This window comes from Stegodyphus dumicola, chromosome 4, assembly GCF_044657685.1.
Source record: "Stegodyphus dumicola isolate Sdum_Otavi_A_Nest chromosome 4, ASM4465768v1".
Lineage (NCBI taxonomy): Eukaryota > Metazoa > Arthropoda > Arachnida > Araneae > Eresidae > Stegodyphus > Stegodyphus dumicola.
This window is the reverse complement of record NC_140771.1, coordinates 130,730,382-130,756,201: the sequence shown is the minus strand read 5'-3', so window position 1 is coordinate 130,756,201 and position 25,820 is coordinate 130,730,382. Positions and strand designations below refer to the sequence as shown.

General features: G+C 31.7%; 1 protein-coding gene across 1 annotated transcript in view; it reads left to right on the top strand.

Annotated features, from left to right (window-relative positions):
• Window positions 1-3,463: 3,463 nt before the first annotated feature.
• The window catches only part of sxc (O-linked N-acetylglucosamine (GlcNAc) transferase sxc), a 125,242-nt gene continuing 102,885 nt past the window's right edge, over window positions 3,464-25,820 (top strand). The window contains exons 1-2 of the mRNA XM_085815457.1: window positions 3,464-3,734; window positions 4,269-4,334. Of these exons, the coding sequence (XP_085671583.1) occupies window positions 3,707-3,734; window positions 4,269-4,334 (94 nt within the window). The 5' untranslated portion in view covers window positions 3,464-3,706. The remainder of the gene's footprint in view (window positions 3,735-4,268; window positions 4,335-25,820) is intronic.

Below are 25,820 nucleotides of genomic sequence, written 5' to 3'. Positions count from 1 at the left end.
AGTATTACAAATACAATGCAACACAAATGTGATCTGATTGGAGAGGAAGGACTTTATATTACGGTTTCTAGTACGTATTTATATTACATTTGGTGAAAAGCATCCAAAACACAGAATGCTGTACTTTCTTCTTCCATATATGTTATGAAATATTTCACACATTTAAAAGAAAGTGTTTCTTCAGAGTCTTGCACAATTATTTCCATATACCTCAGATTTAAATGACAACATATTCTTAAGTTATTTTTTTAGTATGAATTTACAGTGTTTTTAAGGAAATTTTTGTTAAAATGTCATTTAGATAAATTTATTTGCACACTCTACGCTTTAACTATTTCCCCATTTAACACTATTGAAAGTTTTTATTCAATTTTAGTCTGCTAACGAAACTGAAACATCTAAAGAATAAGTTATTTTGAATATGTTTACAAAATATACACGAAATTTTTATTTAAGTGAAAACGTCTATATACTATTCGAGAATTAATAAATTATCCAAAAAGACGTATCCCACTTTTGACTACTACGGCGCGTTTTCGAAAGAATTGTGGTGTTGATTGGTGTGTTTGGGTGCTAATTGTGAGATTTTCGCAATTTAAATTATTATGAGTGGAAATTTAAGCAAAATCTTTAGTGAATAGTTGCTTATCACCGTAGTGTACTTGAGGAAAGAGGAGAATAATTCACTGCTGATGCATTAACAGTATGAAAAATTTGGAAGACTCGGCAATAAATGTGATGCATTCATCGCAAAATTCAGCGAAGCCAGTAAAACAAACGAGTGTTCGCAAAACTTATCCACATCTGAAGTCACTATACAAAAATTGTATGTGTGCCAACCCAGATATTTTGATAAATAAATAAATTTAAAAAAAAACTTGCAGAAAACTTTAGATCAAGGAATAAGAAAGAATTGCAGTCCCTCTGTGTGCTTAAAAACTACGAAGCATTCTGCAGACTTTTATACCAAAATCAAGGTTGACAAATAGATTAATAAATTTTAATGTTTCTTTTAGTGTATATATTTCAAAAGTATTAAAATAACTTGGACAGTTGTTTAATTGCTTAAAACAGCAATAAAGTTCATTTATAAAGATATACAAGGAACTTCATAATTATCAAAATATTTCATTGCTTTGGTGAAAAACTAAAATTACCTAACTTTTATAACATTAAGTATCTTCGTAACTGTAGTATTATGCTCTGTTTTATAACTTTATTCATTTGTTATACATTGAAATATTTTGTTTTATTTACTAAACGTGTAATCAATTATCAGGATTACTAAATGTGTTAAGAATTTCCATACATGCTTGTGCAGTTTGATTGCATTTTTGTGTAATGAACTTTGATTTTCATGAACGAAAAAGAAAGTTCAAGTGTGTGTCTGTACAATTTTGACGATATAAATACTGAAATGTGTGTAAAAATTCAACTAAGAAATATCCGGAAAGCTCTGGAAATTTTGGATAGTCGAGCATATAAAAAATGAAATACTGTAATAAGTGAATGGAAGAATAAACTACTAGTCTAAAATCATAAAAACAGTTCATCTTATTTGTATCAACTTGACTATCAAAAGCCAATATTTAATATTATGCACGATTTTGAAAAAAATGTATGCTGCTGATCCACAAGATACCTGTGACAAAATATCGGGTTCAATGGAACTTATAACATAATCATATTTTGTTAGATCTGCACTAATTTTTGCATTTCTAAATTGTGCTTCTAGTTGAATAAACCATATTTTAGGATCTGGCTTCCAAAAAGGAGGAACTTTAAGGTTGGGTAAAATTTCCTCAGTTAAATAAAAGAATTTAAGTAATTTCTGTAGCCTTTTTGTCAATACATTAAAGATTTTTTAATTAATTACACGTCCTCGCTTGCATTTAGAACCATCATTAACAATTATTTCCTGAACATTATCATGTATATAGATTGACCTCGTCTTTGTAACTGATAATTATTACTTATAAATTATTCTCTAGCTGGTGAACTATTAACAACCCTTTCTGTTGCTGAGTTAGGGTTAACAACCTTCGCTCTGGCTCAGGGGCGTAGCTAGGGGGGGCAAGGGGGACATCTGTCCCTGGGCGCAGACTCCAAGGGGCGCCAAACTGATGTTACGACATTTTAGCAGTAGGGGGTGTGAAATCTTCAGTTGTCCCTGAGCGCTGAAAACCCTAGCTACGACTCTGCTCTGGCTACCGCCTGCCTTACGGAAATCGGCGTAAAATACTGGTACCTGAGCTGACTGTGCGCATGCGCGAACGTAGATGGTGTGAATAGCCTCTTAGCTATTCGTACCGTCGGTGCGATTAGCCACTGCGCCATAAATGCCGGTTGACTTTTCAAATTATTGCAACCAAATATTAGAGCCCTATGCAATATTTAAAGAAATTAAATAATAAAGAATCTGCATAAATGTATATATATATTTCTCGTATTGTGATAAAATAACGGTACTTAGAGCCATCAAATTTTGAATAATGTAATCTTCCTTTGAATGAGGGCATCTGGAAGCCCGAAATTGAAATTTGAAATTTGTTTTGTTATCGATTTCATATTTTGTAACACTTTAACGAATTTTTTATTAACAAATTCAGCGATTTCAAAGCAAGCAATGGCAATAATGTACGAAAAAAAAATTTTTTTTTTATCTCTAGTGCGCGAGATTGTGTATCGGAAATTTTAAAGATATGCTCATTTTAAAATTATTTTGCGATTTTGCCGTTGAATTGAATTTTATGGTTTAAGTGCGAAGAACATGATATTGAATAATTAATAAAGAATAAAGGCAGCACACAAAACGTTAAAAAAAAACTCCTCTTTGGACGTAATGTAAAATCAGATAGCCTTCAGATTTTTTTTTTTTTTTTTGAATGACTTGAAATGCAAACAAAATAGATTAGCAGTTAAAAAAGCTTCAAATTCGGAAATGTGTACTGTTCATTATTGCTTTATCTACTACTGCCATGTTATATTTTCGTCTATCTCCGGTAAAACGATTATTACCACCTCCATTATGAAACTTTCGTACTGTAAGGTATGAGATTCATTTTTAGCATTTACTTGAAAACTAACACTTTAAAGTTCCTAATTTTTCCTTTTTTTAAATTTCCTTACCTGACGGTCATTAGTTTTATCATTTTGATGATTCGGTTTTAGAAAGTTGCATAAAACAATTAAATTTTAAGTAAATAAATAAAATGATTTATTAGTGGCCTTTTGCAAGCAGGGGCATTTAATATTTCTTATTAAAAGATGAATCGAATATTTTTCCAATACCTGCTATATTTCTTACTGGTTTTTACAGTAAAAAAATATTTTTGACCTTCATGTATTTTATCACAAGATTAATTTTCTAGTAATTTAGCGTAAAATAATAGTATTTCACTTCAACTCAGCACAATCCGGATTTCGTTGTTCTGCATCTCCGCATCTGTGACGTCAGAGAGATCTTATTATATGCGTTGCGGCGTGATTATTATAAAGTCACATCTATAAGAAAAATAGTAATTGTGCATTTAAAGCATCAAAATTGCTGAAGTTTATTGAGAGATTAAAAAGCAAAAGCTATATAGTTATTTTTGAATTATTTAAGTTCATGGCAGGAAACGTCATCGAGCTGCAGTTACCTTGTTGAGGCCTTCCAAGTTTCTATTTGCGATTTTATATTTCTGTTGTTAGTCCTGTTGCAGTAATGGCCGCTATAGTCAGCGAATCGTCAGGTATTAATTTTTTTAAATAAGTTAATTTTTAATTCAATATTTTAAACTGAATTTTTATTTTAATTGTGATTTAAAAATTTAATAATAAGTATTATTTGTTCGTGTAGATTAATTTGTTTATGAATGGTATTATTTAGTGTCATAAAGTTACATGGTATGTGCATTTTCTCTTTGATAAATCTGATCTTTCAAGTACGTAGCTGTTTTTTAAATAGTTGTGAAGGTCTTTTAAAATGGGTTACGTATGTAATTTACGCGATCATTTCTAAGTTATTCTGTTAACAAAATTTTTTATGTTGTTACTGTGAAATATATTTGTAACTCTGAAATTAAGTATTCACACTTTCTAAGAATTATAATGTAAAATCAGTAAGAGATTTGATTAATAATTATTTCATGTGATAATTATTAAGTTTGTTGCATGCTAACGTTTACGAAATGTGCTTTTAAATCATATTAGAATCGCTAAATATTTTAGTTTTTTAAAAATATTATAGGATTTTTTTCTAATATTTTCTTGTCTTTATTCTTAAGGTGTGAATGGAAATAAAAGAAGCAAAACCAATGACCTTAATATAACTACCGCCGTTGCTTTGCAAAGTGAGTTGATACGCGTTTTATTTATGTGAACTTCAGCGATTTTCAGTCTTATATAGCTGATAATATTTGTTTTGATTTACTAAGTGTGAAATTTTCATGTTGATATTTCCTCTCTCCATCAGCGCTATGTTTTATTCATTTTTAAGTCATATTAAAGGGTAATAAAAATTCATTTAAAAATACAATTTAGTATTAATATACTGAAATTAACTGGTTAAACGTGATATACGAAAAAAATTCCTTTTAAATACCAGTTAGCACAGAAAACAATATATTCCTTACACCAGCAGTTGTTTGCTAATTTTGGTGACCATGGGGATGCATCAAACTATTCTGTCATCTTAGATAGTCAATATTTTTTATTTCGATTTAATCATCTATTTATGTCACACCTGTGATCCTCTGAAAGGTTATTATTACAAAAGCATTAACAATATATTATCTTGTTAAAATTTTATGCCATAAAAATTGATTTATTCTCATAATTTTAGATGACAATAACCAATAATAAAAATAAAAGCATTACTTAATTATTTAAAATGCACATGCACATTTTTGTGGCCTACGAAAAAAATTATTTTAGAGTTTGGAAACCTCATGGTTCTTAAAGCTATGACAGCTATCTTGGTTTTTAATTCTCTCACTTTATTCTTTATGGTTTCAGTTCTAGGGGCACTAAACTGATCTAAAACCAAAAGAGAGGGTTTTCTTAACCTTTAACTGCTGTGAGCGGTCTCTCAGACCGCGAGACGTTTTCCTTTAAATGCTTCCACCCCTTAGAATAATTAATGGGTATTGCCATTCCTAGTACCTTCCTCAATCAGTTGTCCAATGTCACATACCAAGTTGGGTAGCTCTATTTCTTCTTTCACTTTTTAAAATTTCCCCCCCTCAGCGATCTGTGGGACCGATCACAACAGATACAATTCAAATTTCGGTTGATAAAGTTCACTTTTCGTTGTTGCATATTTCGTTTTTTTATAAATATTCTTGAAATGGATTCAAATGCGTGCAGAAAACGTTCTAAATATCTTACCTAAGACCAAATTGAATACATAGTTCAAAATTTGTCTAATTTAGAGTTCTCTGATGAAAGTTCTCATGATGAAATTATTAAGAGCGACCATGACACAACTTCAGAAATATCTGCCGAAGAAAATGAAAATCCATGTTCTCCTTCTACAAGAGATCTTTTTATTGGAAAAAATGAATTCAAATGGTCTATTCAAGAGCCCAACAAGGGTGTTCGAACTCGTAGTCACAATATTATACCTCGTTCAATTTATTCAACTGCTCGTCGAACCCAACGTTGACCTATGGCAATATTCTTCAGAAACTTGGATATCTGTGCAACAAATGCATTCGTATTATTTCAATCTTATCCCATTGGCTCCAAAAATGAAACGAAAAGTTTCATTAGCAATTCAATTGGTGCAGTGTCATGTAAAACGGAGGATAACTTCATCATTTTTACATAAAGAACTCAAACTTACAATAAGAAGAGTTTTCGGAATAAATGATGATGAAGGAAACATTGCGATTGAAGACGATAAATTAGATTAAAAAAAAAACGTGCTATATTTGTCCACCGAGCAAAAAAAGAAAAACAGCTTACAAATATATAGCTTGCAAAGAATCTGTGTGTCTGCAAAGCAGTAGAAAAGTATGTATAAAATACAGTTCGAATTATAATTTTTAAAATAAAAAAATTTTCTATATTCTTATTAAAGCATTCTTATCGCAAATTGTAATGCAAAATAAAAAAGTTGAATTTTAAAATTTTCTTCTTCCATCCAGATACGTAAGCGAAGGAATTATTATCATAGTATATACTTTATTTTAATGAACTAATTTAAGAATAAAAATGGCTTTATATCTTCATGAAAAAGTTAAATATATGAAATTAAATAATATTTATTCAAATAAGAAAAAAAAAAAAAAAAAACAAAAAAAAAAACACAATATCTTATTTTGTTTTTAGCAGAAGTGGTCTGAAAGACTGCTCACAGTAGTTATGCGCAATTTAAGTCACAGTAGTTAAAGGTTAAAGAGTCCACCAGGTCGCCTCGCCCATATGTTCTGTAACCACAGTTTCATTCCAGCTTCGTCCATCCAGCCTTTCGGATGAACATGAACAATTACACCCGTTGGAAGTTTTTCTTTCAGATCAGTTTTTCTTTTGAATATGAAAAACGGCGGTAGTTTTGTGCCATCAGCACAGCATGTTAGAACTACCATATATCTGGTTTTTTCGTGACCTGTGGTTTTTCTGGTTATTGATTTAGACCCTTTAATACTCACGGTCTTGTTGGATGGTACATCAAATGTGAGTGGAATTTCATCCATATTTCCTATTTGACCGAGCTCAAAAGACGTTTTCTTGTGTGCATTTATAACAAACATATGAAATGCTAGTATTTTTACTTCATAATCTGCTGGCATTTTCTGTGCAATAGTTGTTTTTGTGCGCATTGATAAGCCTTGCCTTTTCATGAACCTGTAGCACCAGACCTCAGACCCTGAAAAGTTCCGAATCCCACGTTTTTCTGCAAATCATTTGGCCTCATTAATTATCATTTTGGCTGAAACACTTATCCAAGATTTCCTCTTATCTATCACCCACATTTTACAGCATTTTCAAGTTCAGGCCAAGATGGAGCTGGGCATCGAAGGTTAAGTTTTTGTTTTTTAGCAGTCTTCAGTTGATCTTCCTGCAGTCGCCAAGTACGTATCATTTTTTCGGTAGGTGGTGGACCGAAATGCCTTGCTGCTGCTGCTGCTGTTTCTATGTACTTTGGCGTAGTTTAACACTCCTAGTTTATACTGAATTGTATAGCTAAATCTCTTGTTTCCTGTAGTCATGTTTTCCAGGGTATTTTTTTAAAACAAGTAGTTTTAAGCACCGATACCGACACCTTTATACAGAGTAGCACTGATACCGACACGTGTGTAGGCTGAGTCAAAGAAAGTCTATGTAAAGAAGGAAAGGCTCCATAGACGTAATGTGACCGTCGAACCTGTTCGAACTTCGACATCAGCTTCGAGCTTTGGCGCTTTTTGGCGACAGATATTTCACGCATGCGGAAAATAATTATGGCAGATGTAGAAAAAGTTATGCGTGTCTAGATGTTTATCTAGTCTAAAAATACGAGGGCTGTAAATTAAGTAATCACAACATAGGTATAAATCAATTTTTAATGAACTTACAAGTACAATTACATTACATTCCTTCTATGTAATCACCAGCAAAGTTTATAACCTTTTGCCAAATGTCGGGAAGCCGTTGTAGACCAGTGGCAAGGTATTGGTTGTTGATGTGAGTGACTGAGCTCCCTACTGCATAGATTACAGATGAAAGGTCATGAAATCGATCACCTCGGAAGGGTTCTTTCAACTTTGGTACAGATCGAAGTCACAAGGACTGTTGCCAACAAAGTCTGCTTGGCGAGATTTGCGCCGGCGAAACAAAAAAGTACCATTTATTCGAATTATATATATTATACATTTATTTTATATTTATAGATTTTGATACTTGCACATGATTTACATGTGCTCTCAGGATTTAAATGATATTGTAGATTAATTCGCAGCAATTTGTAATTCAGTTTCATTTAAAATTTAATTAACTTTAAATTTGCTTTTTACGAAAGAAAATGTTTGTGTTAAATTCAAATTTTTCTAATTTTCCTTACATTTGGCCAGTATTTAATTAAGTTTTGATTAAACTTGTAGAACTTCAGTTTTAATAATGCAGTAGTGTATTACAAAAAATTGCTTGCAATAATCATTCTCTATTTATTTCAATTTTTATTTAAAATTAAAAAAATTCAAACTTAAATTTAAATTAATTCAATTAAAATTTTTATACGAATTTTAATTTTACTTAAAAGTTTTTTTTTAACTTTATTTTAAAAACATTTTTTCAAATTTTTAGAATCCTTAGCAGTGTAATGTATTTTGCAGTAATTTACAAAACAGACAATCTTCTTAGTAGAACATAAATTTTATTTCTAGTCACGGCGATAGACAAATTTTATACAATTCTTAAGTGGCAAAATTTTCATACTACTCCTAGCTGGTGAAATCTTCAGAATCCTAATCTTTTTAAAACAATATCTCATGTTGCTGAGTAACAGTTTAATATAAATATGGCGTTGCCACTTCAACAATAATTATATTTATTTATTAAGTAACAAGATATTACAACCTCTTCCCCTTCCAGATAAACTTTAATTTATATTTTTATAAATTAAAGTTTTTTTTTTTTTTTCAAAACAACATAATCAGCACAATACAGAATCAAAATACAAGATATAGCATAATAACATGCACTGAAGAAGAAAGGAAGGAACAAAATATTTTTTTATCTATATAGAGAAACAAATTATATAATCAGCCAGGGAGTACGACTTAATGCGTCTACATTTTGATGGTTTTTACCACTTCAATGAACGGTCGTGTAGTTGTAGGGTTGTACTAGTGCCCATCTCATAAGTCGTGGATTTAGACTCAGATTATTTTTGAGCCAAACTAAGGGATTATGATCGGTCATGATGAGGAGTTTAGTATGCCCGTCTAAATAACATTGAAGTTTCTTTACAGCAAATATTATGGCGGCACATTCCTTTTCTGTGGTAAAGTACTTTTTTTCAGTTTCTGTAAACTTCTTACTGAGGTATAATACGGGATGTTCATTGCCTCGTTCATCTTTTTGAACTAAAATGACACCCATACCAGAGTTTGACGCATCAGTTTGCAAAATAAACTCCTTATTGAAATCAGGTGCATGTAGTATAGGCCTTTGAGACAGTTTCTTCTTTAGCTCTTCAAATGCTTTTGTGCACTCTTCTGTCCAATTTATTTTCCCTTTCTTTAAGTTTCCTTTCAAAGTTTCTGTTAAAGGTGCTGCGATAGATGAGAACATGGGAATGTAATGATTATAATATTCCGCTAATCCTAAAAATGCTCCGACTTGACTTTTTGTGGATGGCACTGGAAAATTAAGAATAGCTTTTACTTTCACTTCACTTGGCATTCTTATACCACGACCTACAGTATGTCCTAGATTTTTTACTCTATCTTGAGCAAATTTACATTTTATTGGTTTAATAGTTAAACCAGCGTCCATCCAACAAAACGGCTTTCAGGTGACTTAGATGTTCTTCCCAGGTGTTTGAAAAGATTGCCACGTCATCTAAATATGGAACAGCAAAGTTTTCACAACCGTGAAGAATTTCGGCCATCATCTTACTAAATGAAAATGGTGCATTTTTAAGCCCAAAAGGCATCCGTAGAGGTCTAAATGTGCCAAAACTTGTAACAAAAGTGACTAATCTTTGAGCATTAGGTGTTAAAGGTATTTGCCAGTATCCCTTTGTTAAATCCAAAAGAGTTATATATTTAGCGCCTGCTACCGTTTCTACTCGTTGTTCGATGTTAGGCAAGGGGAAGAATTGTGTTTTAGTCAATTTATTCAAAATTCTATAGTCGATACAAGGTCTTGGATCCCTCCCTGCTGGTTCTTCTAAAATCATAGGAGAAGTGTAATCTGAATCTCCTATTTCAATTATTTTATACTGAAACATTTTATCGATTTCTGTTTTTAATATGTCCATTTGTCTAGGAGACATTCTGTATGGTTTACAGTGGATTAGGGTGTTTTCTGTCAATTGAATATCATGCGTTATTAAATGAGTTTTTCCAGGTTTATTAGAAAAGATTTTTGAAAACTTCAGCACCATATCATGCAATTCTTGAATCTGTTGTTCATTTAGCTTATCACTTAAGAAACTGTTTTCTTTAATGTCCTCAAAATCGAACAATGTTGTTTCAGAGTCAATTGTTGGGAAATTTTCCTCCATTTTCATCAAATTCAGATTGATCTTCTGTAATCATAAGGTTAACCGATTCTGCTCGTCTATGATAAGGTTTTAGCATGTTAACATGGTAGACTTGGTTAAAGTCATTTTTTCTTTCAAAACTCGCAACATAATTAGTTTCGGATAATTTCTTCTCAACCTTCCCAGGACCTTTCCATTCAACTGCTAGTCTGTTTGGTTTATTCGTTGATACAACTAATACTAAATCCCCTTCAGAGAATTCTCTTTTGATAGCTTTACGATCGTACCACACTTTTCTTTTGCATTTCCAGCATTTTATCTGTAGCCAGCTCTTTGCATCTTTTTAACCGATTTATCAATTGAAAAACATATTCAACAACATTTCCTTCGTCTTCAGGATTCATCCATTGTTCATATAATAATGTTACAGGTGTTCTAAGATTTCGACCATATACTAATTCTGCAGGTGTAAATCCCCGTACTCTCGTGCGTTATTGTTCTTAAAGCAAATAGAGCTGCGGGAACTTGCTTCACCCACTCAGGGGCTGCTTCGATACATAAAACTTTTAAAATTCGTTTGATTGTTCGGTGAAATCTTTCAACGGGGTTGCTCTGCGGATGGTGTACTGAGCTTCTAGTTACTTTTATTCCAAATTTTTCTACAAATTCAATGGCTAGATTGCTCATAAAGGAGGTACCTTGATCAGTTTGTATTTCTTTTGGGAAATCCATTCTACTAAATATTTGTAACATGGCTTCAATTACTGACGTTGTGCCAATATTAGAAACAGGTATAGCATCTGGATATTTTGAAGCTACACAAATAGCTGTAATTAAATATTTATTGCCGTTTGGTGTTATTGGTAAAGGATCGCATGCATCAAAGTTAATTTTTGAAAATACTTCTGCAATAATTGGTACTAAAGTCAAAGGTGCTTTGGCTTTATCATTAGATTTTCCACTCTTTGACATGGATCGCAAGTTTTAACATACTCTTCTATTTCTTTATAGCAATTAGGCCAGTAAAAGTATCTTGTTAATCTGTCTTTAGTTTTTATGACGCCTAAATGTCCGGATGTGCTATCATGACATAATGACTTTATTTGAGCCCTATATTTTTCAGGAATAACAATTAATTCCCTTTCATTTCCATTTTTATCTATTTTCCTTTTCACCAATAATCCGTTTTCTTTTACTTTGAAATCATTTGTCTTGCTTTAATTTTCATTTTTAGCTTCGTTAAGCAACGACGCTAGATCTCTGCTTTGATGCTGAGATTCAATTAATTCCTTTGAATTAACATTAATCACTTTCTTAAGTTCCTTGTCTTCCTCATCAGCTTGAGGTAAAATATCTTCGTCAGTTTCAATAAACTTCAGTTCTTCTAGTTTCTCCATTTCAATTTCTCTGCTTCAATCTTCATGAGATCTTTTTACTTGAGATCGTGTCAAAACCGCGTTTATTTTTTCTAAATTTAAGAAAGATTTATTTTTGAACAATTGTGCAGATTTGTTACCCAATACATATCTTCTGGGATCATTTGTAACAACAGCTGCCTTTGTCTTTATATGACCAAGTTCGCAATTCATTTCAACTTCTGCCAACGGTAGACACACTAAATGGTCATTTAAAAGATATTGTACCCAGACATGTTCTCCAGTCATTTTTGCGTTATCAATGTATTTTCAAGAAATAACATCAACAGTGGCTCTTGTGTCTCGAAGAATAGGCATTTCATACCCATTCACTAAACCCTTAATTGTGTATGTCTAACAAATCATCATTCGAAGATATGCAATTTACATTTTCATTTGGTTTTAAGCGAGGACAACTGAGGCTTAAAATATTCGTATGATCCACACTCGAAACAACGTGGTCGATATCTTTTGCCATATAAATTTTCTTGGTTTTTGTTTTGGAACTGATTCCTTTGTTGATGATCTTTCTTGTATTTGGAATCATCCCATCTATCAGAATGCTTAAAATGAGGCAGATGCTCTATTTTTTTCACAAAATTATCATAACGCAGTTTAAATGATCCTTTGTTAATTTTCTCAGTCTGATTGGTAGAAAATTTCGGTTTTATTGTTTTTCTCACATCTTCAAAATCTTCAATTTTCTTAACCATTTCAGTAGGTGAAATGATGGTTGTCCGTTGATCCATAAAATGTTCTTTGAAATCAGGAGAAGTACGCTTTTTTATTTGATCAACCAGCATGAGATCTTTTAGCTGTTCAAAAGTTTTAATGTTTAATCGGTTAAGCCATCCTTCTAAATAATTCTTTAATTCATAGTAGAAATCATACCAAGTACTTTCAGTAGATTTTTGGTGTTTATTAAATAGTTGTTGAAATTTTTACGCACTCAATTTTACATATTCATACTTTTTCGCGTCCTCTTCTGGTTCTCTAGCAATAAGCTGAACAATGTCAGCAATGAAATAAGTTGAGTCACTTGATTTTCAGCAAGTATATTCATTATTTCAGCTTGACGCTCAAATAACACTAGAAATAAACTTATTTCATCTTCTTCAGGGTTGAAACATGGCATGACATCGTGAATTCTGATTTTTAAAGGCTGCTCAGGTAACTGCGTAGTTTCTACCGGCTGTGCTGTGGCAGCCATGGCTTCCAGCTGAAGTTTCTGTAGCTCAAAGGCTCTAATTCGCTCTTATCTTTCAAGCTCTTCTTTTCATTCTTCTCTTTCGCGTTCTTCTCTTCTTTCTCTTTCTTCTCTTTCCTCTTTCTTCTCTTTCGCGTTCTTTTTCTCTTCCCTTTCGCGTTCTTCTCTTCTTTCTCTTTCGCTTCTTTTCTTTACCTTTCTTCTCTAATTGCAGCCAGTAGTTCTCGAGTAAATTCCTCATCATAATCAGGACTTTCAGTAATCAGTTTATGCAATTGAGCAATCTTAAATTCAGGCTTCACGGTTAAACCTAACTCTTCTACTAGTACTTTTAAATCCTGTTTTTTATTCCTAGCTAAGAATGACATGTTGACACAAGTTACTTTTAATAGGCTTCCTTTTGAAATACAATCTAAAAGCTCGTACTTGTATTAAAAATATATAATTTTTGGAGAGACTTAATTTCTCAAATAAGAAATTCACACTAACCAATTGGAGAGAATTATTTAAACAACTTTGCCAGGTTTTCACAAAATACTATAATACTACGTTGGGTTGACGTTTTAACTCACTATTCACAAGCCTCGTTAGCTATAACTATATAAACACCTTTGCCTGTTAAGCAATACAATGGAATTTTACCCACGTCAGTTTGACGACTTTACTATCTATCTCCACGCCTGGTTGCCGATAACAAAAACAATTTTTGCCAGTTTGGCAATGCAACTGTTAGAATGTACAATCTGTAATACGTCAGGATGACGTTTCTATCTATCACACAACTGGATGGCGAGAACTAAGAAAAAAACTTTTGCCAATTCTGCAGTATAATCAAATCACAGTACGTCAGTTTGACGTTGCTACTTATTTTCCATGTGCCTGTTTGGCAACAAATTCAAAATTCAGCTAGCAGGTTTTTTTTTTTTTTTTTTATATATATATATATAAACGCTGAGATGGCTTCCACATATCAATTATCAACATAAAAATTCAATACAAATAAAAGTAAATATAAATAATAATTTTAAAATACTTCTTTACCACAAATATCAATTATAAATTTAAGCTGAATATTTTTAGTGTCAGTTATTTTAAACAAAATCTTACACGATAAACTATAATTCTGAAACAAAGTATTAAAATTCAATAAACACTTTTTTAAGAAAACCAAAAGTTAATCTTATCTTCAGAGATCAGCAATATCCTATTTTTGACAGTTTTTTCTCGTACGCAAGTTACAGAAGCACAGAAAATAACCTTGGAACGATCTGCTTCAAATCTGGCTTTAAAATGACAGACTTCTTACATCCATTTCTCCTTGAAATAAACAAACTTGGCAATTGGTATTAGCAAACTAAAAAATTCAGTAAATTTCTGGGATTAGCAGGCCAGCACCATCGAAATTGATAATTGCACTCCTAATTTCCAGTATCTCGATGGAACCTCCAATTAATTAAGACTGTAATGTATTTTGCAGTAATTTACAAAACAGACAATCTTCTTAGTAGAACATAAATTTTATTTCTAGTCATGGCAATAGACAAATTTTATACAATTCTTAAGTGGCAAAATTTTCATACTACTCCTAGCTGGTAAAATCTTCAGAATCCTAATCTTTTTAAAACAGTATCTCATGTTGCTGAGTAATGGTTTAATATAAATATGGCGTTGCCACTTCAACAATAATTATATTTATTTATTAAATAACAAGATATTACAGCAGATTGCACATCTATTTTCACAACCGTAACAGTTAACAATTTTTTACACATTTTTACATTACCTCACAGTTCGCAGCATTTTTGCACACAAAACAAGCATTTTACGTTATTTAAGAGTTTACAGCATAGGTTTTTACAATAGCTCACACAGGTAGCAGCTTAACATTCAACTTTACATTGTATTAGAGCCCTCTATTTATACAGTTAGTAGAAACATACTACTCAACTTCACTTAGGTTAGCAAATGCTACTCCACTTTCTGAAATACAAATGTTACTAGGTAAGTTAAATTAAAACTTGCAATTTACTTGCCTTTTTAGTATTATTTTTGTGCATAGTTTATTTTTGGTTTACATGCATAATTCGTTTAGGAGAAATTTTTCAATAGGCGGCAATTTACTTTGGTTACTAAATTACTTTGGTTTTCTACTCTTTACTACATTGGCAATTTACATATAATTAATATTTTAATTCCTAGTCAATTTACTTGCTAAATTTCTTTTTTAGTAATTCAATACATTTGGTTTTACTTTTGGTTTTGAATATTACTATACCCTTGCCTATATGGACGACGAAACACGAATTGAGTAATTGAAGAGTTAAGTTTGGAGGCAACTTCTCCTTGATAAGATCTGTCTGTGCCTGCTCAACAATTATTCACATATGCAAATTAATTTAGTCTTGAAAATACTTAAGAAAAATTTTGGGATTAATTTTTTGGAATACAGTCAAAAGTCGTTAATTCGGACACCCATAATCCGGAATGATCTATAATCTGGACCTCAAAGCTAAAAACTTTCTGCGCATGCGCCGCGTTGACACATGCGCATAGGCGTTTACGCGCACGCGCATATGCGTGTGCGCAAGTGCAGAATACGTTTTCGCGTGTGCGTTTAACGTAAAACGGACGGTATAAGCTAAAATTATACAATTATCTATTTCAGTTAATGTTGATGCTTGGGTTATTCCTTAATCTTCGAATTGGATGCAGCTTATTATTTTTTGCAGACTGTAAGAGCAATTTTATAAAAGTAAACTTGAACTTTCGATTATGTCAATTTCCGATTCTGGAGCTCCCAAAGGATCTACAAAACGAAAGTATGTCTCGATGTCCGTCAAACAAAAAGTGGAATTGCTGCAAAAAATGGATAAACACATGAAGAAGGTGACAGAGAGGTTAGTGAAAACGAAAAAATTTCGATTGACAAGTTAGTTGGTATTCTCGGCGCAGCAATTACGGGACTTCAACAGCGGAGCTTTTTAACTGAACAAGAAATTATGTCTGTTTATAGAATTAAAGAGAAAGTATTATCACATAAAATGAAGCAACTTAAACAACTTACATTGAAAGAAATGTTTAATAAAGTAAACAAATAAATATTAAGCTTTTTTTTTTTTTTTTTTTTGTAAATTTTGATACCCTTTAGATCATAATTGTTCTTTATTTCATAAATTACGGTTTCATATTTTTAATTTTAGAATTTCTGCATGCCATCTTACGATATTTAAACTGATGATCTATAATCCGGAAAAATCGATAATCCGGAATCGTCGAAGTCCCGACGAGTCCAGATTAACGACTTTTGACTGTATTATATATTTTTTCATGGTTTTAGATACATGCACTTAATTTACATATGCTCTCAAAATTTGAATGGTATTGTAAATTAGTTCGCAGCAATAATTAATCTTTACTATATGGAATTAAAATTTCATAATTTAAATTTACTTTAAATAACTTTATGCAAATAGAGAATGTTTGTTAAATTCAATATATATATATCCCTATTAGAAGTACATTTAATTTATTTAGAAATTAATTCCTGTTTGTTATAGCCAGACTCCAAGTAGATAATTAAAAAATTTTCCCTTCTAATTATAAATTATCTCGAAATATGAGCAATAAGTTAGAAATAGAGTATATTTTATTCTGATTGGAAATGTAATTAATTTAGTTAAGTTGATTATTAAAAACTTTAAATAAATTTTTAAAATTAATTTATTTAGAAATTAATTATATGTAAATAATGTGAGCCATAAGTACAGAAATTGAGCATATTTTGTAATTTTTCTGTGTTAAAATAAAATTGTCTTATTCTAATTACAAGTGTAATTAATTTATTTAAAAAATAATTAATTTAAAATTATTTATAATTAATTTATTTAAAAAATAAACTAAATAGGAAATTCAAAACATTACTGACAAACTCATGTGATCATCAGCACAAAGATTCATCTGCAAAGTCACATGACACTCAACGCAAAGTATCTACATATAGAAAGTTAAGTTAATACAGTCAAAAGTCGTTAATCCGAACTCGTCGGGACTTCAGCGATTATGGATTATCGATTTTTTCTGGATTATAGATCATCAATTTAAATCTCGTAAGATGGCATGCAGAAATTCTAAAATTAAAAATATGAAACCGTAATTTATGAAATAAAGAACAATTATGATCTAAAGGGTATCAAAATTTACAAAAAAAAAAAAAAAAAAAAAAAAAAAAAAAAGCTTAATATTTATTTGTTTACTTTATTAAACATTTCTTTCAATTTAAGTTGTTCAAGTTGCTTCGTTTTATGTGATAATACTTTCTCTTTAATTCTATAAACAGACATAATTTCTTGTTCAGTTACAAAGTTCCGCTGTTCAAGTCCTGTAATTGCTGTGCCGAGAATACCGACTAACTTGTCAATCGAAATTTTTCGTTTTCACTAACCTCTCTGTCACCTTCTTCATGTCTTTATCCATTTTTTGCAGCAATTTCACTTTTTGTTTGATGGACATCGAAACATACTTTCGTTTTGTAGATCCTTTGGGAGCTCCAGCATCAGAAATTCTATTTGACATAATCGAAAGTTCAAGTTTACCTTTATAAAATTGCTCTTACAGTATGCAAAAAATAATAAACCGCATCCAATTCGAAGATTAAGGAACAACGCAATCATCAACATTAACTGAAATAGATAATTAGATAATTTTAGCTTATACCGTCCATTATACATTAAACGCGCACGCGAAAATGTATTCTGCAGTAGCGCACACGCATATGCGCAATCGTAAAGGTCTTACGCGCACGCGTAAATGCCTATGCACATGTGTCAATGCGGCGCATGCGCAGAAAGTTTTTAGCTTTGAAATCCGGATTATAGATCATTCCGGATTATGGCTGTCCAAATTAACGACTTTTGACTGTATTGAAGTTAACTTTCAAATTTCATGTTAATTATATCAGAGACAAAGCACAACGTGCCTTAATGAGCATATACCCTATGATGTGCAAATATTCGAAGCTAAATATAAATGCTAAAAGAACACTCTATCTACAGGCAATCCGACCCATAATTCTATATGCCGCTCTGGCGTGGGCAGCTACTGCACGTTCAAACCGAGCAAGGCTTCAAAGTTTTCAGAGTAAAATTCTCAGATTCCTATAGAACTCTCCTTGGTTCGTTAGGAATACTGTCATCCATAATTCTCTAAAGATTTTACCATTAGATGCTGAATTATTAAAGATTACATTCAAATTCTACGAAAAATGTGATTTCTCCACTCGCGAAGTTATAAAAAACATGGGGGAGTACGACTATCTAATCGAACAGCCGCATAAACGGCTCAGAACTATACATCATAATGTTAGATGGTAGTTCTTGTATATATTTTGTTATTTTCAACTATTTAATCTAGATTTTGTTGCATCTTTATCATCATTTTCATCTTACTATGGACTTTGCCCGGTACCAAAGCTGCTGACTTTATCATCATTAAATTCATATATCACGTGACAGTCTACTTCCCTATGAGTATTAAGATAAGAAGAAAAAAAATTCTGGGACTTTTATATTATTTTCGATTTTTACTGTACAATATTATGTCAAATCTACGATAATGTGTTATCTTTTACACATGCCATTGCGAAATTTACACATGCCATTCCAAAAAGATATGCCAAAATTATAAGTTGCTACTATAACTTATCCAACGAAGACTTCATCTGTGGCCGATATATGGCGTCACCCCTGATCAACTTCACTTCTGAAGACTTTATTACAAGTGCGCAGGACTCTTCCAGTTTATGGAATTTAACGAACTTTTACAGGTCCTTAGGGGATTGATAAGCATGTAGTGGTAAAGGCCCTCTGGTCGAACACCACTTAACGAATGATGATCTCCGATCTCCAACATATAGAAAGAAAATATCTCTTCTCTTTTCCCTTTCTCCGTAACATCTGAACTAGCAATCTAAACTATCTTCCCACTATTTGGTGCCTATCATCCAAGTTGCCGAACACGATTTCAGGAAGTTTGCCAAGTGCTGGTTATCTGAGTATCCCCCTTGCATTCAATATGAATTAAATATGATATTTTGTTCTGTTAAGAGTTTGTTAAAATAACTTTTTTGAGAGCACTAAAAAAATGTTGTAGAACTCAAGTAAACTGAACTCAGAGCAGTTAGATGATGATGCTTATGTGGTGAAAGAGGTTTAATGGCAATTATAATAATATTATGATGCTAAGTACACTTTATTTGATGAGGTTATTAAGAGGTAATGTGAACAGACATAGGGTAAATAAAGCGGCAATGAATTTGTTAAATACTCTCAGAGAGTGAGGAGCAATGAGTTGAGCGGGCAACAGCGAAAGAGTTCAGAAGCTAAGTAAGGCAGGAGTCAGGATTGCAGGATGAAAAACTTGTAGAAACTTAGAGAAGGAGAAGTTGATTGGATAGTGCGAATTTTGTGTGCTAGAGGGGTGTGGCAAAGATTCTTTTCAGACCATAAAAATGTAGAAGGGCAGCAGAATATTGATGAGGGGGAGAGGTAAGTAGAAATTAAGACTTGTTGGACCTAGAAATTTTGAAAGTAATTTTAAAATGCGTAAATTAAGCTTATTACAGAAGTAAGTTCAATCAAATAAGGTTATTCTGGTAAAAATATATTTACTGGTACCCCTTGGCGAAAATTGTCTTTTTTGGTGGTACATGGATACCGAGATTGGGCAACCAAAAATCACCGCTACACAAAGCCAAAATAACAAGGCAAATAATTACACAAATTCTGTATCCATGTACACATCGATCTATTTTCACTTAAAAAAATATAGAATTGCACAAACTTGGCATTAAACACTCCCTTGACTTTATCCATTTACACATCGACCTATTTTCTCTTAAAAAAAAAACAGATAATTGCACAAACTAGGCATTGAACACTCCCTTGTCTTTGTCCATGTACACATCGAACTATGTTCACTTAAAGAGTCAAAGGAGCAGCTGACAAAAAAATATATAATCTCAATAAACTAATAACATAAAATAGGAAATTCATCTCTGCACTACACAAAGAAAATATCCAATTACCTTATTTACATATTAACGTGTCTTCAGTCAAAATTCCTTAACAGCATCCAAAAACCTCCTAAAATTATCTGAACTATGAATCTGTATACTGGCATCACCACATAAATTAACAAAATAAGAGTAAAAAATATCTTCCATTCCGAAGTTCGACCATACACATTTCCTTCCTACAAATAGGACACTTAATAACGGCTACTAAGTAAACCTTCATTTAACAAGAGCAGATTCGACCGGTAGCTAAAACCAGTTCTTCCAACGTGTCCTGTTCACATGGGACAAGCATTAACTGCCTCGCCGAATTGGAGGTAGAACTTGGTTGAATGTTTCTTACCTCTCGGGAGCAGGGCAAATGGGGAGATTTCCCGTACTATACTGCGCGGTTCACTTAATTTTAGTTACTGCTCGCTGGAATGTCAGCGAAACAATCGCGCTGATAGATGTCTGGAGATGTGATAGCATCCCCTCAAAAATTAGATAGAACTGTACAAGATACGGAAATTATAGACAAATACAGACAAGGTTATCTGATGCTAGGTATTCCAGAAATATCGTTCAAATTAAAACTAAAGTTAAGACAAGTGCATATCGGCTTCAACGCGACAAGGGACTCGGTACCTTTTGAATGATTTTTTTTTTTTTAAATTAAGCATTTTCATCTACTTTTTATGAATATTATTAAATGGTTTTGTGAGACAAAATAATTTTAAGCTGAAAAAAAGTTTTTGCTAGTATTTTTTTTAATTTAAATTTTTGAAGAAGAATTTTACAATTAAAATGTCTTTCTTCTCCTATAATTTTCAATGTCTCCCCCCAGTTTTTTTTATTGTATTTATTAGAGTGTTCTTAATAACTTCAAGGAATGATTTTGCAATTAGTGAATTAGTTTCTGAGGAAAAAAATACACCTTTATCTAAAATCTTTAAAACAAATATGATCTCAGTCACATTTTCATTTCAAATAATTTTTTCCTTTCCGTATTTTGCAAAACCCATCCTTGTTTCTATAAAGTATATAATTTTAAATAAGCAGTAAAAATAATAAAAAATTTAGTCCATACCTGTATATGTTTTAGGACTTTAAGTAAAAGGATTTATTGGAAAAAAATGCAAAAGGTTTCTCAGTTCGCATTTGCAGTTTAAAGAATACAAACTGTCTAAATAGACATTTAATCATATCAAATCTTTAAAATTTTATTACTGAATTTCAGTACACACACATATATATATAAATCAAACCTAGTGCTATTTATTCAGTTGGTAAATATAAACATAAATTACAAACCTTTTTTTAAAACCTTATGTGGCCAGAAAAATTGCAAAAACTCATAAAACGCAAGCAGAATTTTTCTTTACCTGTTTTTGTTTTGTAAAACACTTTCAAAACAATTTAATACATTAATTAATTATAATATTGTTGCGTGCGTATGGGTTTGTAATAGATTGATAATAGTTCGTAAATGATTGTATTTGCGCTCAAATCCAATGATAGCTTAATTAAATTTATTTTATCAACAGAAACACTTCAAAGTTCTGGAATTTTCCACAGAAATACTCGTACAAGTGTTTAGAATATCACTAAGTATAATCAGTAGTTATGCTTCATTCTAATAAGAGCGTTAAACACAACGAATGCAAAACGCATCTTAAGAGAAAGTTAACTCAGAAATATCTCCAATCTCAGGCTGAACTAACAACTGGCAACAATAACAACTTATATAGCATAAATAATGTCATAAAAATAGTGTGGTATAATGAGATTATTACTTTGAAACCGATGTTTCGAATTGATGCCCAAGAAGAACCAATATTTTCCATTCTGCTTCATTGCATATCTTTCAAAAAAGTAAAAAAATCATCCGATTAATTTCCTTAAAGAGAAATATCTAATATTATTTCTTAATATATAAAACTTCAAAAGTAGCTTCTTTGTTTTAAATTCCAGCAATGTGCTACATTGTCACTAAAATCATGACTGCAGTCGATAGAAAAGCAAATGATTTTCCTAATACGACAGAAGTACAGTAAGCGACAATGAAGGGTAAAAAAAAATTAGACAGTTATTACGAATAATGATCTTCGAGAAGATTAAATAATTTCAGCGCTAGTGAAAAGTTTGTTTTATAAGCTGTGAAAATGATGGAAATTTGTAACCGATATATTTTTAGATATGAAATTTTAAAACTAATGGTCGTCAAAAAGTCTAAAAATATGAACGATTTTCAAAAATTCTCCCGAAATATTTTTCTAAAAAATTACGCTAAAAATTTCATTTAATTTTTTTTCCCACCACAGTGTGTTATGGTGCAAACTGTAATATTCTGAGATTCTCAGTTTATTTGTTAATATTTGCAGAAAGTCGTTTCAACTTTAAATTTGGAAAAAATCTAATCCTCTAAAAATCAAAAGCATGACACCACATCCACAAGCAGTGTATTTACAAAGTTTGAGTTCTATATCTTATCGGGAAGCAGTTTAAAAATCCATGACCATCTTTTAACCATAGCGACAAGCACCAAGAGTGAACTAAATAACAGCTTATAAAATAATAATAATAATAATTAAAAAGCATATATTTTTCAGGAACCATTACGAAATTTCAGGTAGCAGTTGCGAAAGTACAGATTACAAAATTAACAACAGTAAACAGCATTAAAAATGTGTAAACAGTATTAGAAATCTGCCAATTTGGAGACGTGATTGTTCACAGAGACTTAGGTGTAAAGGGGAAGGAAGACGGTGGTCTTCTGAACGGGTCCTAAAGATGAAACTCTTTCATGTCTCCTTTTTCTCCCCTTGCTAACGGCAGCTGTGCGAAGGAGTGTTGCATGTGAACGGGTTTTTACACACCAGTCAAGTAATGCTCTTTTCCCCTTTCTTTCCAAATCGTACAGAAAGTTCAAATTAATCTTACCACATTCAGCCATTTTACCATCTAAACTACAAAACAAGCAATATTGTTACGGATTTGGCATTTAAATAGCTAATATTGGTAGAACTATAAATTGTTTTATTCCCCGTGCAGTGCAGTGCGTGACGAATATTAAGAGAAAGCTAAGCCAGAAAATTAAAAATACAAGATCACGTGCATTTAATAAGTAAATATCTCTTTTTGATTTTGAGAAAATACCAGAAAATTCTCATGCATTTAAAAAGCTTATATAAGCGGCATGAAAATCTCAATTCGTTAGTCAGTTGTTTTAAGAGTTTGTTTAGTTGTTTAGAAAACTGTTCTTGTTGACTGTAGCGAATTCACAGCTGTTTTGAATTAAGTTCTGTTGAATGTTTGAGCAGTTAAAAAGATAACTACTGTGAGATATTGTAATACTGTACTAATATCTGAGGAAATTTAAGTATTTTGTTTTATTATTTGTGATAATAATAAATTTTGTTAATTTTTCATTGGACTTGTGCATTCAATTCATAACGAACCCGTACCCATGCAACAGTATACATCCTAACCAACACACACACAAGCCCTTATGAATTTACTGCAATCATGCAACCAATTATGTCATAATAGGGTTTCCATAACATTCAACTGCTCAGGCTGCCATAAATGAAACAACAACTTGGCGATAAATGAAACAACAAATTCGTGATAATACAAGGGGTGCCCTTCTCTCTACTTTGACCAGTTATTCTAACCAGGGAGATTTAGTGAGAGCAGATAGGAAAAGAATTTATAGATAAATATATATATATTTATTATTATTGTTACTTTTTTATTTTATTTTTTTATTAAGTTTTTCGTAAATTTTATGAGATAGTTAAGGAAAATTTTATTATTATTATTGTTACTTTTTTATTTTATTTTATTTTTTATTAAGTTTTTTTTAAATTTGAGATAGTTAGGAATGAGATAGAATAGGAAAGTTTTTGACAGTGTCAATTGGTGTAATTTGTCATGGGTCTTGAAGTTTTAATATACGGAATAACAAGTACATTTTTTTCATTTGAGTTTTTGCTTATCACAGTTGGTTTAGGTTCTTTTTGATGAGTGTGCTTAATTTTGAAATTTGTACAATCAATAATATTGATTTGAGTTCTTTAGTGAGTTTGAATAGTTCTAAAAATCCAGAAGTGTTTGCATTTTGGCTAGTTTTAATATTGCTGTGATTTGTGGCAGACTTATTTGTGTGTGTTCGTTTAGGCATAATACTATAGGTGGTGGGTTGGCTTGGAATTCTGGTTGGTTGATGGTTAGGGTAGTGAGTTTTCTTGTATTTTTTTAACATTATTTGATGCAATTTGGGAATAAAGTTTTCTGGTTCCTTGGAAATCCATATTTTTGGGTTTGGGGAATTTCTTGCACCCTCTGTAAGAAGCGGGGTGAGATTTTTTACAATTTACACACACTGGGTTTTCATTGAAACCTTTTCGAGGCAGTCAATAGATTTATGCTCCCCGGCGCATTTTAATACAGTAAAAAATTAGAAAACAATTTTCAGAAGAGTGATGCCATTTCTGGCAGTGGTGGCATTGCGGGGTTAATTTTTGTTGACATATTTCTTTATTTGAACTATGAAGAGGGACATACTAGTGACATAGTAGATTTTTTCTATGTTGTACAAAGTCCGTAATCCGGACTCGTTGGGACTTGGGCGGTTCTGGATTAGGGGTTTTTCCGGATTATAGATCATCAATTTAAATCTGGTAAGATGGCATGCAGAAATAATGCAATTAAAAATATGAAACCATAATTTATGAGATAAAGAGCAATCATGATCTAAAGGGTATCAAAATTTATAAAAAAAAAAGATATAAATTGTATTTATTTGTTTACTTTAGTAAACATTTCCATCAATGTAAGTTAGTTGCTTCTTTTTTTGTGCTAATACTTTCTCTTTAATTCTGTAAACAGACATAATTTCTCGTTCACTTGCAAAGTTCCTGTAATTGCTGTGTCGAGGATACCGACTAACTTGTCAATCGCAATTTTTTCGTCTTCAATAACGTTCTCTGTTACTTTCTTCACTATCGGAAGCAAGCGTGGGTAAGCGCTTTACTGGCTTTACGCACATGCATAGTGGATGTGCGCATCAAACGCGCATGTGTAAACTCATTACGTGCATGCAGACGTTTGTGGCTTTGAGGTCCGGATTATAGATCATTCTGGATAATGGACGTCCGGATTATAGACTTTGTACTGTATTAGGGGTAGGTAATAGTTGTATTTGGAATAATGGCATGGGTTGCCGTGTCATCTGTGTTATGTTGTGGATTTGAAAACCTTTTTCTACGAGTATTTCTTGGATTTCATCGATTTCCATATTAATGGAATTACTGCTTTAATTGGTTTTTGATGTCGTGCGTTAATTAAATAGTGTTCGACATGTTGATCTTTCAGAAACTGTGAGAGAATTCTATGGTCATCTGAAGTGTTGTGAAGAATTTTAAGAAATTTGCTATTAATACAGCCGAAGAATTTGGCTTTTGACTGATTGGCTAATTGTTTTAAGTACTGCTTGTATTTGATATTATTTGGTGGTTTGACCATTACAGGTGGAACTGATTTAGGTTGAGATGTTATGGGTATTTGTTGCTGTATATCGTTAGGTGGCTTTCATTGTTAGGTGCTTTAAGGTTTTAATTATTTACATTGATTTTAACAGTATTAGCATTAGTACTAAGATTTACATTCGGAGATTGTAAAGTTTTTCCAGCAGGGGAAGTTAAGGGATTCCTAGCACACAAGGATAGATAATAGTTCATCCAGCATATTTTATTTAACTACTAGTATTACCTGAGCTTGTGTAGGAAATTTGATGAAATAATTTTGATAATATTTCTGTGTTCCAGTTCTTAGAAAAATTTAAATGCATTTAAACTAAATGATCATCTTGACAGAAATATTTTATTTAATTTGAATTTTAGTAGATACTACTGATAAAAGCTTTTTATATGCATTTATTTATACTGCATTACATTTTATTTTTAGTACATT